Source organism: Macaca thibetana, chromosome 11 (genome assembly GCF_024542745.1).
Source record: "Macaca thibetana thibetana isolate TM-01 chromosome 11, ASM2454274v1, whole genome shotgun sequence".
In the NCBI taxonomy this organism is placed as follows: domain Eukaryota; kingdom Metazoa; phylum Chordata; class Mammalia; order Primates; family Cercopithecidae; genus Macaca; species Macaca thibetana.
Window position 1 is genome coordinate 38591562 of NC_065588.1, and position 13280 is coordinate 38604841.

Consider the following 13280-nt stretch of genomic DNA (forward strand, 5'->3'; position numbering starts at 1 on the left):
AATTGTGCAAATTACCACACGGACTATGTGACATGGCCCCAAATCCACCCAGTACACAAACACACTGAATTTGCTCTCTGAATTTTACACATCACAAAGACAAAAGCTGTTTAGCTAAATGTTATAAACTCTTCTTTATCAGGTGTTCTCAAACATCAGCTTTCTTTGCTTCCATGTATGCTATTTTCTGAATACCTGAAGTCAGTCTCCCCAGGGAAATTGGAGAGAAGCCATATTGAGCTGTACTTTGCTCATTCTGAAAGGAAAACTTAATTTCTGCCTGTTTGTGTTCTGATATCTTTAAAGGAACATCCCTTAATGAGTACTGCAAAGGATACTGCAGAGCTGAGAAGGAATAAATGAAAAAAAAAAGACATGAGACAGGAATTTAGGGCCTGTCTACTTCAATACCTTAATACCACACAAAACCTACCCACCCTAGATGTAAGAAGGGATTCTCTCTAAGTAGTTTGTCCAAATACTGCTTTTCTAACTGCTTCACCAGTACTCCACCCTCTCCCCATTCTATCAGCTCTAGAAGCTTTTTACAGTTATAAACACTTACTGAATATCAGCTACATGCGTGCCAGGTACTGTGCTATGCCATGGATAAATAAGGATACCCTATTCTCAAAAAATGTCCCCCCCTACAGGAAACAGAACCCTAACTCAGAGCAAAGCAACCACACACCCCACTGTCAACTTTATTTTCAAATGATGCCTTTGCTCTTTTAATAATATCATGTGATTTTCAACAAGTTAATCATTGTAAAGATATTGGGAAAATTAAATAGGCATATAGAATGTTCTCATCTTCCTTAAAATAACAACACAAACAAAGCATAAAATTAACTCTCTAATTTTTTTTCCCAATCTCTGGTGTAAGTGACAGGCTCTTTTATATGCAAAGTTATCAAAGGTCAAATGTCTAAGCAGTAACACTTCAGAGGGTTTCTGATAGCTTGCCATCTCGCTTCCAAAGCAAAAGCATTGCTGAGAACTGGCATGGAAACTTTTCTCTTTTCTTTTATTGCCTTTTTGTTGTCACAGAAGTGTTTCAAAAGGTAAATTCCTCTCACTCTCAAGAGGGATTCATCCGAAATACATATAACCAATGCATATGTAGTACTCCGGATTTCATTCATTAGAGCAAAAATGGGATCCTTATGAGGCTTCTGGAACCATGGGTACAATGAGACTGGAAACTTCCATTGAGAAACTAAATATGACCTTCAAAAGTAAAACTTCAAAGCCATACAAAGAAGAATAAGGACTGAGGAGGGTGGTATTCCAGCATCTCAGTGATGTTCTATCCATTTGCAAAATAATGTTCTGAAGTCTGAACTCACACTGAAAAACAAAGAGTAAATATAGGATGATGACGTTCCTACCTGCTCTGGTCTCAGGCCCGGGGGAACCCAGGCATACTCCTCCAACGCACAGCCAGAGTCATCATCTGATGTGGAACTTCTCTGACAGCCAAAGGCCAGCTTGCTCATTTTGGGCTCCATCTCCAAAGGCATAGAGTTTAAAGCCTGGTTTCTCAGGCACAGGACATCAAACAATGGCTGCTGTGGACAATATAAGAAAAAACAAAGACATCTAAAACCTGAATGCATGTCTCTTACTCTGACCCAGAGCTTTTACTGAATGCTGTTAACACACAGCTGGGCCCAGAGAAAGTAACCAAATTACTACTGTCACCACCCCCCAGCCCCCAGGCCCCCTGAAATTCAAAATTTAGAGCTATATAATTTGGTAGTAGTCCCTTTGCCAGCTCAGAATTTCAGAACATGCCACCAAAGCTAGTTTATTTCCAGGAGCCTTTAAAAGGTGCCTCTCTATAGCCAATTCCTTAGGAAAGTTCTCAAGAAAGTTGATGTGTTGACTTTCCAACTTGCCCGCAAATCCTTGTGACATCCTATAAGTTGTAGAAGGAAGTGTCAGGGATCAGGCCATCTGCCTTGCCCACTACTATGCCCCATGAAAAATGGCTCAAGACCCCCACTCGGTCCCCCGTATTTCCTAAGCAATTTTTCCAACTGAGGCAGTGCTGCCTTCTGAGAGTGGGTCCTCTCAGCCAAACTGCTTAGGTTTCAGGTTTCTAATTATGTTTTGTAAGACACTAAACTGAGTTTACACACAAAATAGAAATAGCACAATTAAATCCTTATACTGCACATTAAATCCTCAAGCCTTTACTAAGGGCTAAAGTCAGCCAGACATTCATCAATGAGCTCCTTCAACAAACAGTCTGAATACAGCACTATGTGAAAATAAAATCCAGCTTGGTGACTGTTAATGTTTAATTGCATCATAAGCAGGCATTCACTGAAAAGTTATGCAGTCAGTGCCTACTATGTGTGAAATGTCATCAGCCTGCTATGGGCAGAGAAAGATGTAAATCCTCCTCTGAATAAAAAGCCTCCTTGGATGAAGGGCTATAAAAGTGTCAAGACAACATTCCCTGCCCTACCACCCAGGACCTTTGCTATTACCGTTTATGCTCTTTGTCTCTTCTGATTCTTAAAAATCATCCCTCATCCCAGGGCACAAAGAAAAAAACAATAGTATCAGAACTTTCAGAACCAGATGGAGAGATGGAGCTTTTTTATACCTGGCCCTTTCACCCACAAAAAAATGGTGTAAAAAAAGAAAATTACATATAATTATCCCAACTCAATCATTTTAGAGAAAACAAGGTTCAGGAAAGTCAAGAGACTTGTCCAAGGTCATATGGCTAAAAGCCAGAGTCTAGTCACACATACACACTGACATGTCAGACTTCCAAAAATTCTTCTGCCTTAATAAACGTTCTTCCATCTCAGGAAGGATGTCAAAAACAAAAAAAAAGTTTTCATTTGCTTAAACAAGTAGGAAAGGCAGTGAAAACCCATACACTTTCAGCCTGAGACTAAGTCATTTTTCAGCAACTATCTCAATTCAACTCTAAATGCTAAGAGTGTTGAAAAATACTACCTATTAGAACCTTTGATTATTAGCCGGGTAAGGTAGCTCAAGCCTGTAATCCCAGCACTTTGGGAGGCTGAGGCGGATGGATCACAAGGTCAGGAGTTTGAGCCCAGCCTGGCCAATATAGTGAAGCCCTGTCTCTACTAAAAACACAAAAATTAGCCAGGCGTGGTGGTGGGTGCCTGTAGTCCCAGCTACTCAGGAGGCTGAGGCAGGAGAATTGCTTGAAACCAGGAGGCGGAGGTTGCAGTGAGCTGAGATTTTACCCCTGGACTCCAGTCTGGGCGACAGAGCGAGACTCCGTCTCGAAAAAAATAAAATAAAATAAAACCTGATTAAAATATTTGGTTTCTCTTTTATAAATGATAGGACATTGAGAAAATTAACATTGTAACAAATGAAGGGCAAGCGCCTCATAGCTACAATCTATATTAGCAGTAGGAGCAATGCCACACATATATTATTCCAACTAATAAATTTAACTTGCATTCACCCTGAACAAAAAGTGAAGATGACCTCATTTCCTACACTACCATTGGGAGGTTATGACCTTTTAAACAAGGCATTATTTCACACAGGTGCAACTCATTCATGTCTTGACTAAGGAAAGGCTTTCTAAACATAGGCGTATTCCTCTGACTCCTCAATAAAAAAGGATGTGTTAATGAGTCAGAAAATGTCTTGGATATTTTGAAAAAACTACTCCCACATGTCAAAGGAAGGGAACCAGAGGTTAAGAATTTAATTAGTAACTCTAAAACTCCTACCAGGAGAATGAGTGCCTTCAATGCAATTTAACCCAAATCATGAAAGATGAACATCTGCCCCCTGCTAAATCAGGCTAAGTGGGGAGACACTAAGGTATTCGCTCTGCAGACTTACAAAGAACATAAATATTCAATAGAACCTAAAAATTAAATGCCACTGGATTATAAAACAAGAGAAAACATCACAAATTAAGACAAGCCATGGATTTTCCAAGCTAGCACAAAGATACCGATTGCCAAAGATTTGAATTACTTTTACAGCTAGCTGTACTCCCTGATTAGCCTTTTGTGAAAAACCTACAGTAAATTACTATCCTAATCAAGGTAAATCAACGTTAGCACGACATGCCACAATCCCACCATCCCCTCCTCCCAATCACCTGGAAGTTCTGGCCACATCTCAAACTTACAATTCCCACAAGTTCATTCCAGCCTTTCAACAAAGTACATTGAGGACTGACTGTCATTCATGCACAAAGAAAGAGTCCAACTGAAGAACCATGAGTGACAATATCCTTTCCATTATAGGCATGGCTTTGTGTTTCATTTGTTAGTAGACAGTTAACTTACTTCTCCATGCCTGGCTGGTACCATTAGTGTTACGGCATTTAATCACTCTATCAAGCAACCCACTGTAAGTGGTGTCTCATTTAACAGATGGGGAAACTGAGCCTCAGAGCAATGTGCCTCAGGGTAAACTGTCCAAGGTCAGTAAGTGGTCTTAGGATCGGTCTTGGCTGTGATCCTAAACCCCTGCAACCCCAAGCTGCCTCCTGTGGGGAGTGCTGATGGAGCCAGTTCCCTTTTCTTGAGTGAATCAGCCAAGCTACTGCGCTGCAGACACACAAAATGACACAACTGGAGGGGAGCCCACTTCACCCACAGAAGGCATTTTAAGGATATACAGTCAAAAAGGATTGTAAAAATTCAATGGTCTCATGAGCACTTGGTTCAGAGTTTATTCACTGAGGTAAGTTTTTCTTTTTCCTTTATATCAGAGAATATTTAAAATGACAAAACATTACATTCACTGGCAAGTTCTCAGAGCTCATCAAAACACAAACATTAAAAAAATGTTGGCTGGGCGCAGTGGCTCACACCTGTAATCCCAGCATTTTGGGAGGCTGAGGCAGGCAGACCACCTGAGGTCAGGAGTTCAAGACCAGCCTGGCCAACGTATTGAAACCCCCTATCTACTAAAAATATAAAAATTAGCTGGGCGTGGTGGTATGTGTCTGTAATCTCAGCTACTCAGGAGGCTGAGGCAGGAGAATTGCTTGAACCGGAAGTTGCAGTGAGCCCAGATCACACCATTGCACTCCAGCCTAGGTGACAAGAGCAAAACTTCGTCTCAAAAAAAAAAAAAAACAAAAGTTATATGGCATGGCCTCCACTGGGACCAGGCTGTGCTAAGAGTCGCGACATCATCACTAGCAACTTCTTTTAATTTTCCTTTCTTTTTTTGAGTTTTGCTCTTGTTGCCAAGGCTGGGCGTGATCTTATCTTACTGCAACCTCCGCCTCCTGGGTTCAAGCAATTCTCCTGCCTCACCCTCCCAAGCAGCTAGGATTACAGGCATGCGCCACCATGCCCAGCTAATTTCGTATTTTTAGTAGAGACGGGGTTTCTCCATGTTTGTCAGGCTGGTCTTGAACTTCTGACCTCAGGTGATCTGCCCACTTCGGTCCCCCAAAGTGCTGCGATTACAGGCGTGAGCCATGGTACCTGGCTTCTAGCAACTTGTTTACCTGATAACACAAAAACTTCAATTTAGATTTTTCTTTTTCCTATTTATCTGTCACCCAGGCTGGAGTGCAGTGGCTCACTGCAGCCTATTTACCTCCCAGGTCCAAGCAATCCTCCTACCTCAGCCTCCCAAGTAGCTGGGACCACGGGCATGTGCCACTACACCGAAGTTTTTTGTTTTTGATTTTTGTAGAGATGGGGTCTCCCTATGTTGCCCAGGCTGGTCTCAAACTCCTGGACTCAAAATATCCTCCTGCCTCGGCCTCCCCAAATGCTGGGATTAAAGGTGTGAGCCATGGCATCTGACTTTATTTTTAAAGATTGCTTGTACTTGCCAAGAGATCCTGAGAGTCTATTCTTAAGTATATCAGTTGGGTGAAAGCAGTGGCAGCTAAACATAGTTCTTACGCTTGTAAAAAGTTACACTAAAAATTATGAAAATGTGGCTGGGCATGGTGGCTCATGCATGTAATAATCCCAGCACTTTGGGAGGCTGAGGCGGGTGGATCACCTGAGGTCAGGAGTTTGAGACCAGCCTGACCAACATGGAGAAACCCTGTCTCTACTAAAAATACAAAATTATCCAGGCATGGTGCACACCTGTAATCCCAGCTACTTGGGAGGCTGAGGAAGGAGAATCGCTTGAAGCCAGGAGGTGGAGGTTGCAGTGAGCTGAGATCATGCCATTGCACTCCAGCCTGGGCAAGAAAAGCAAAACTCCATCTCAAAACAAAACAAAGCAAACAAACAAACAAACAAACAAAACCATACACACACACACACACACACACACACATATATATGTATATGTGACCTCACAATATCCCTTCCTTAGGCATTTAAATCACTATATGGTATTTACTTTGGCAGCACAGAAGGAAGAAGGGAGCCTGGCCATTCCTTCTGCTCCGGGTCATGGCTGAGGTTCTTCCTGAGGATACCTAACCATGGCTGTATGTAGTCTGCCAAAACATCATGTTTTAAGCCAAGCATATGAGACCACAGGTAAATTAGACCTAATAGAAAAATTCTAATAACTTTATTTTCAGGTATTGTCTCTTAAGGTTGATGACATGAAACGGGCAGAATCAGGTTTAAAACTAGTCTGCGTTATAATGGAAATAGAACTATTCAAAGTTGGGGTTATGAGAGAGTAAAACTTTTTTTTAATGGTGCTGCTTCTTTCTTTTGTAGAACCATGCTTAGATGAACTAACAGTGGCCCTGCCCTATACTTTTTTTTTTTGGTAAAATTTTATTTGGGCATTAAACTTCCAAAAAGTTGCAATAGTAAAAGAACTCTGATAGATCCCTTACCCAGACCCACCAATGGTTTACATTTTGCTCCATTTGCTTTTGCATCCTCCTCCTCCCTCCCTCTTCCTCTCTCTGTCTCACATGTATACACACTTCTGTGAGATCCATTTGAGAGTGTATTTTTTACATTCTTTTACCAAGCCACAGCTCAAAACATCAGTATTCTTGACTATTCTAAGGCAGGCTTATTGTCTTGGTCTTAAAATGTTGTAGCGACCCTAATCATAAATGAATGTCAACTATGCATTAACCAATCCTGTGCGAAGTTTGGAAATAAATCAGTAGGCATCCTATTTCTCCAGTGTCTCTCTATAATTTTGAATGTAAGTAAACCTCATAATGCAGGAGAAAAAAAAGCAAAACAGTTTTCAGAGATGGGTTTGTTCAGGTTCCAAACAGTCTGACCATTAAGGAGGTATGTGGAGGGCACAGAACCTTTTAACAGCTACCACCACCATCAAAGATGGCAATGGGAGGGCGTGGTCAAGCACAAGGAACAGCTGTTAAAACTTAATTATCTAGCAGGTTCATGAGTTCTTCGCAGACACTATTTTGAAGACTAAAAGCCTACTATCAGAGTCCAGTAGAGAAACAAATGTCAAACAGAAAAGAAGGGTATGGTCACAAGGGAGGTGAGAAAGAAGCCCAAGGTCACATAGAGAGAGCTGGGATACTTTTTTTTTAGAAAGGCAAGGATTATCATGAGGCTATTCCATGCAATAGAAAATGGAACAGTCCATTTCCCTCCTTTGTCCTTTCTCTTGCCTCTTCCTTCAAAATAATTAAATAGCTATTTCTCACCATTAGTAACAAAGTCAAGCAGCTAGCAGATGTACGACTTCTCAATCATCATTGTCAAGAGAATATCTGACCCAAAGGATAAGGGCTAGACTTAGGAAATGGAATCTGACGCTCTCAGCATTCAGTAAACTTGGTCCTGATGTCTTCAAAGCTTTGACAAGTCAACAAACATCTTGAGACCTGATTTTTTAAAAATAGAAAAGACAGAAAACAGAAAAGAATTTCATGACCATAAAGAATTAAAGCTCCTATTGCAACGTACCAATTGGCATTGCTGCTTCCACTGGGACCAAACAGACTTTCTTGAAGCTAACCAGTGACAAATGGAATTGAAACAATATGTTAATAACAAAACCTGAGTTTCATCTTCTTTTTGAGCTTGGGAGGGCTTTAGCCTTCTGAACAGCAGACATATTTGCCAAGTTATTGGCCAACATTTCCAGCTGCTTTGGAAGCAGCTTCTAACCAGTCCCCGCATAAAACCGCCAACACATACACGTAGCATGTGTGCGTGCACACATTCGCACACAGCATGTGTAGTGGTCTATGGAGCATGGCAGTTTTTCTAGTTGCCTTAAGTAAAGCTTGTTCCCCAAATTCGAGTATGGCCTCATTCATATAACATAGTGATATAATGAGGGGTTCCTTTGTGAAATTTACTTTCTAGATTCATTCACTGCATTCATTAATTCATCCTTATATTTACAGTTGTTATTGAATCATTTGGGGAATGTCAAAAGAAGCCAACTGACATTTATTCCATTAAAAGCCAGATCTTAAAAAGAAATGTAATGGCCAGGTGCAGTGGCTCACGCCTGTAATCCCGGCACTATAGGAGGCCGAGGTGGCCTTGAGGTCAGGAGTTCGAGACCAACCTGATCAACATGGTGAAACCCCATCTCTACTAAAAATACAAAATTAGCTGGGCATGGTGATGCATGCCTGTAATCCCACTATTTGGGAGGCTAAGGCAGGAGAATTGCTTGAACCCGGGAGGCAGAGGTTGCAGTGAACCAAGATCGCGCCACTGCACTCCAGCCTGGGCAACAAGAGCAAAACTCCACCTAAAAAAAAAAAAGAAAGAAAAAGAAAATTCCATTATTCATCTCCTTGCTTTCTTCCATGGTGGCACATATAAAAATTAACCATTTGTTTTCATTTTGGGCACAGTAGAAAACACTGGCTTCAGGATTCAAGAAACAGAATGGCCCCTGACCCATAAATGTATGACAACTAGCAAACTTTTTGGAGGTTTTTCTCCCTGCCCTCATGTTTTCATCCCTGCTACTTGTCTCTCCCTGCCTTTCCCTTTTGCCCACAACCAACAACCTCCAAACCTTTTAAAATGTGTTGCTTCCAGTATTAGGCAACTATTCTTTGAAAAAGTTTGTCTAAAAGTACACAGAAGCTGGGCATGTGCCTATACTCTCAGCTACCTGGGGACTGAAGTGGGAGGACTGCTTGAGACCAGGAATCTGAGACCAGCCTGGGCAATACAGCAAGACCCTGCCTCAAAAAAAAAAAAAAGTATATGTAGTAATTACGGCATGGACGAGGGCTTAAGCACTTCTCCTATAAGCACGGTAACCACTGGTGAAATAAGATAGCATACAGTGTGAGAAGGTGTTATTCAAACCAAAGAGAAAGTTTATTATTTTGTTATGCTATTTTGGCCACTTGGGGATCATTTCATTTTCTACTGGTCTGTACGCTGCTTCCAGGATAGCTAAGGATTATTATCTTGATTGACCTTGACATATACATAAACGAGCCATTACTATGTTTCTATAAAGAGCTTAATAAGTCAGCACAGTATATGAAGGTCCAGAGGCAGTGAAGAGTGGACAGTTTTGCCAGAAGATAGATTCTTCCAAAGAAGCAACAACAGATGGCAATGGTGTCTGAATCCTATTTTCAAGAATTATACATTTCAGGCAGAAAACTGTGGGTTTATCACTACAGGCAACAGGAAACTGCAAAAGACGTGAATGGAGACTGCCACAAGATACTTCTGGGTCTTAAATATTAATATGGTAGTGATGGTCAGGAAAAAGATAAAGAACCCAAGAGGGGCCAATTAGTACACTGTCCCTAAACAAGCCTACACATGGTGACTTGGGAGGAAAAGTAAAAGGAACTAATAGGAAAGGAAGAAATTGGGCCAAAGACAGTTTTGAGTATTAGGTGATTGACATACCAATACATAAGTACCTCAGGGCAACTCAGAAGGGGAATGAGGATTTGAGGGATTTGAGGAGAATGAGTTTAATCAGATACATATTGAGGCTGTAACTGTATATCAAGTCTGGTATGATTCCTATTATTCATAATTTTCTTGAACCAAGTCACCAAATCAAAATCATGCAAATAGAAAACAGTAATTGTCAGGGCCTGCCATTGAAAATGAAGTCTAAGGTCATATCCCTAATTACAATTTTTTCTCCAGTGCAATCCCACTGTAGTTCCTATATGAAGACTACCATGGCATTGTAAGATCCCTATGAAAAGGTATTTCTTGTGTGAACATGCCCAGGGAAGTTAGAAATCCTTTGATCACCAAAAGCCAGAACAGATATTGATTTGTGAAGTCAGTTAGGCCAACATTCCCTAGGTGTCCCCCACTGCTAAGTGCCATCCGTGGGCTACAAACTGTTTAACAGCTTCTTTGTTAAACTGCTTGTTAACAAGGCCTTAGTGCATGGAAGATGCATATCACGGGTTCTCCATTCAAAAGCTACTCCAATTCTCCCCGGCTACATATGCAGGTGAATTAAATTTAACTACAGACTAATTTAGCAGTACAGAAACATATCACACATCCATTCTTTTCAAAATACAAAATATTTTGGATATACACATTTCCTTGTTTATGATGTCCTTAACTTCAATCGAGATGTGAATGTTATAGTAAAAGAGACACTAAACTGTCATTTCTTTAAAGGTTTCACACACTCAAAGAGCATTCAGTGCTTACCGTCTACTAAAGACAAAGTCACTGCCAACAACGCCCAATTCAATTTCACTTATTTGAAAAGTAAAAACATAATGAAGTTATCAGAAGATATTGTTTATGAAACATTCCTTTACTAAAAGTTCTCCATACAATTAGTGGCATTAGGCCATATGCCCTTTGGTATTTTCCGTATTTTCCACGTGAACCTCCATCCAGTTTGTACATTTCCCAACAGCTGAGTGGGCTGTCACGCACCACCCAATGGTCAAGAAATTATCCATTTTTCCAAGAGGAAATGTGGAACTCTTTCAAAGCATTCTAATTTCATGCACAAATACATTCCATGACAGTAAGAAACAAAAGGAGGAAACATGACGACAAAGCCTGGTCCTTCGCCAGCCGGCGCTTCTAGAGTCAGGTTATCCACACACGGGTATGTAAAGACAAAATCCAAAATGCACGCCGTGGAACGAGGGGCACTACACAAGGCGCTGCTCTAATGAGCCCATTATTTTCCATAATGGGGGATGCAGGTATTTTCTCAAAATCGTGTTCCCCTTAGTCTTCTATTGATTTTTTGGATTTCTATTTTCAACAGTGGCCCGAGGAAACAGCAGCCCGACTTGACTCCAATGTACACACAGACTCAGGTTTCGCCCCGTCACCTGTTGGCTCCTGAACAACACTCCTCTTTGTGAAACTTACAGCACTCATTTGAAACAAGTTTCCAGAGAAAACACTTCAAGAAAGTGTTTGAGAAATCACAAGACTCGAGTTGTAAAAACAAATTCCACACATAGCCTGGCTTATAAGGACATAGACTAACGGGACCGGCCAAGCTTTTAAAAACGGGGCTGGAGGAAGCGGGAAGGAAAGGATGTCACCCTACTTCGGGAAAACTCAGCCGGCCAATTCTTGATGGGGCTGCCAGTGATGGTGCAGGGGGTCCCCTGGGTCGTCCCCGTCCCCGCCGCCGCAGCAGCAGAGACGCCTCAGAGCGGGCGTCGGCGCCCCCTGGGTCCCGCAAACCCTGCGCTCCGCGCGGTGGCGGCTGCTTGGGCCGCGAGGGGGCGCCCTGGGCCGTGGGTCGACGGGCACCAGTCCCTCTCTGCGTCCCCGGCCCAAGGAGCCAGAGGCCGACCTCAAGACCCAGAGGCTGCGAGGGAACCCATCCTCGGCGCCGACGCGAAGCCCCGAGAGAGCATTCCCCCTTGTCCCCCAGCACAGAACAGTCGCCTTCGAACTCCCCGTCACCCTCCTCCAGCAGAAAGCCTCGCGCCGCTCTTGGCGCCGCGTCACCTCCACCGAGCGGCACTTGCCCTGCGGCTGGACGGTGGGGCCGAGCAGCCACGGGTCCCCACTTCTGTCCCTCAGCTTCCGACGAGAAGCCCCTAGCCGGCGCGCACCCTGCAGCCCTCCCGCGTTCAGCCCCCGCCGCCGGCTGCCATCCAGCCCTGGGACCCAGACAGCGGCTCCCACCTGCGGCCTGGACAGCGGCCGAGCGCGGCCTGCAGCCCCTCGCGGCGCCGGCCCCAGAGCCCTCGGCGCGCACTAGCCGCCCACCCGCTCTGCGTCTGGCGGAGGCTGGCGGCGGCTGGCGGCCCGGAGCGGGCGCGGAGGGCTCCCAAAGGAAAAGAAGGCTGGGTGTCCTACGGCTCACCCGCGCCCATCCATTTCCGGAGGAGACCCCAGCAGGGCGGGGCAGCGAGCACGGTTCCCCACTACTTCGCAGCGGGCCGTGCCCCCGGGTCGCGTCCCGGCGCTGGCCCCACCTGGTGGGCGAGGGGTCGCCCCCGCCCCACCGTGACGCACTTTCCCCCCGGCTGGTCCCCGCCGAGCTCCCTGGCGGCGCAGCGCGGGGATCCTCACCCGCGGCAGCCCCTCAGCAGCCGTGAGGCATCCCACAAAACGTCCTCCAGCTCCGCAGAGACCTTCGGTCCCTGCCGGCGTGACGGACTCTGATCCCCCGGGTTGGAGTCGCCTCGTCCAGGCCACTGCATCCCCCAGGCCCTAGCTCTGCGTCCTTCCAGGATCCTTCTCTGCGGGGAGAAAAACTCGTCTCCGCTCAGCGCCGGGAGCCCGCCTGGGGCCGGCGATCTTCAAAAGTAATCAGACCCCGCAGTAGGGGGAAAAAAAAAAAAAAAAAGTAACCATTTCGTTTCCTGCAGATCCCGCCCTCCTCCCGCCTCCCGACTGGCGATCCCAGCCCGGCCCGGCTCCCCGCTCCCGCCCGCGGGCGGCGCCTGCCCAGCCTGCTCCCGCCGCCGCCCGCTTTCCAGGAACTGTCACTGCTGACCGTGCCCCTGGCAGGTCTCCACGAGGTCCTGCGCGCACAATTCCTCGAAAAGTTACCCACCCACTTGGCCAGCCTCGCCGCTCGAGCACCTACCGCCGCCCGCCCGCTCCATTCTCCGGAGCGCAGTGAGTGAAGCCGCTAAGATGCAAATACCTTAGGACGCTTATGTAAACTTCCCCCTCCCGCAGGTGCACGCGCGGGCCACGAAACGCTGGGAGAATATGAAAGGCCACCTCTTAAAGAAATCATCTCCACTCTGCCCATAACAATGATGTCAGCAAATGGCACAGTTAAGCAAGTTCTCACTTGGAAGGGCTCATTAGCATATGAATCCTCTTAGGACTTTCCCTGAATTTCGTAGTGATTCCTACCGCATAGCGCAGGAGATTTATTTTTATCAGTAAATAACAGCAAAGAATAGGAGCCAA

At 44.7% G+C, this 13280-nt stretch overlaps 2 protein-coding genes across 7 annotated transcripts in view; both read right to left on the minus strand.

Annotated features, from left to right (window-relative positions):
- The window catches only part of YAF2 (YY1 associated factor 2), a 1232548-nt gene that overhangs the window by 321485 nt on the left and 897783 nt on the right, over positions 1–13280 (minus strand). The window lies entirely within an intron of this gene.
- The window catches only part of PRICKLE1 (prickle planar cell polarity protein 1), a 126360-nt gene that overhangs the window by 8987 nt on the left and 104093 nt on the right, over positions 1–13280 (minus strand). The window contains exons 1-2 of one of the 4 annotated variants that reach the window (XM_050749373.1): positions 12946–12986; positions 1392–1571 (exon numbers count right to left, since the gene is read on the minus strand). In XM_050749373.1, coding sequence (XP_050605330.1) covers positions 1392–1523 — 132 coding nt within the window. In that variant the 5' untranslated portion in view covers positions 1524–1571; positions 12946–12986. Of the gene's footprint in view, positions 1–1391; positions 1572–7603; positions 11600–12425; positions 12703–12945; positions 12987–13280 lie in introns of those variants that run through there. The other 3 variants (XM_050749372.1, XM_050749369.1, XM_050749370.1) reach the window with 3 other exon arrangements.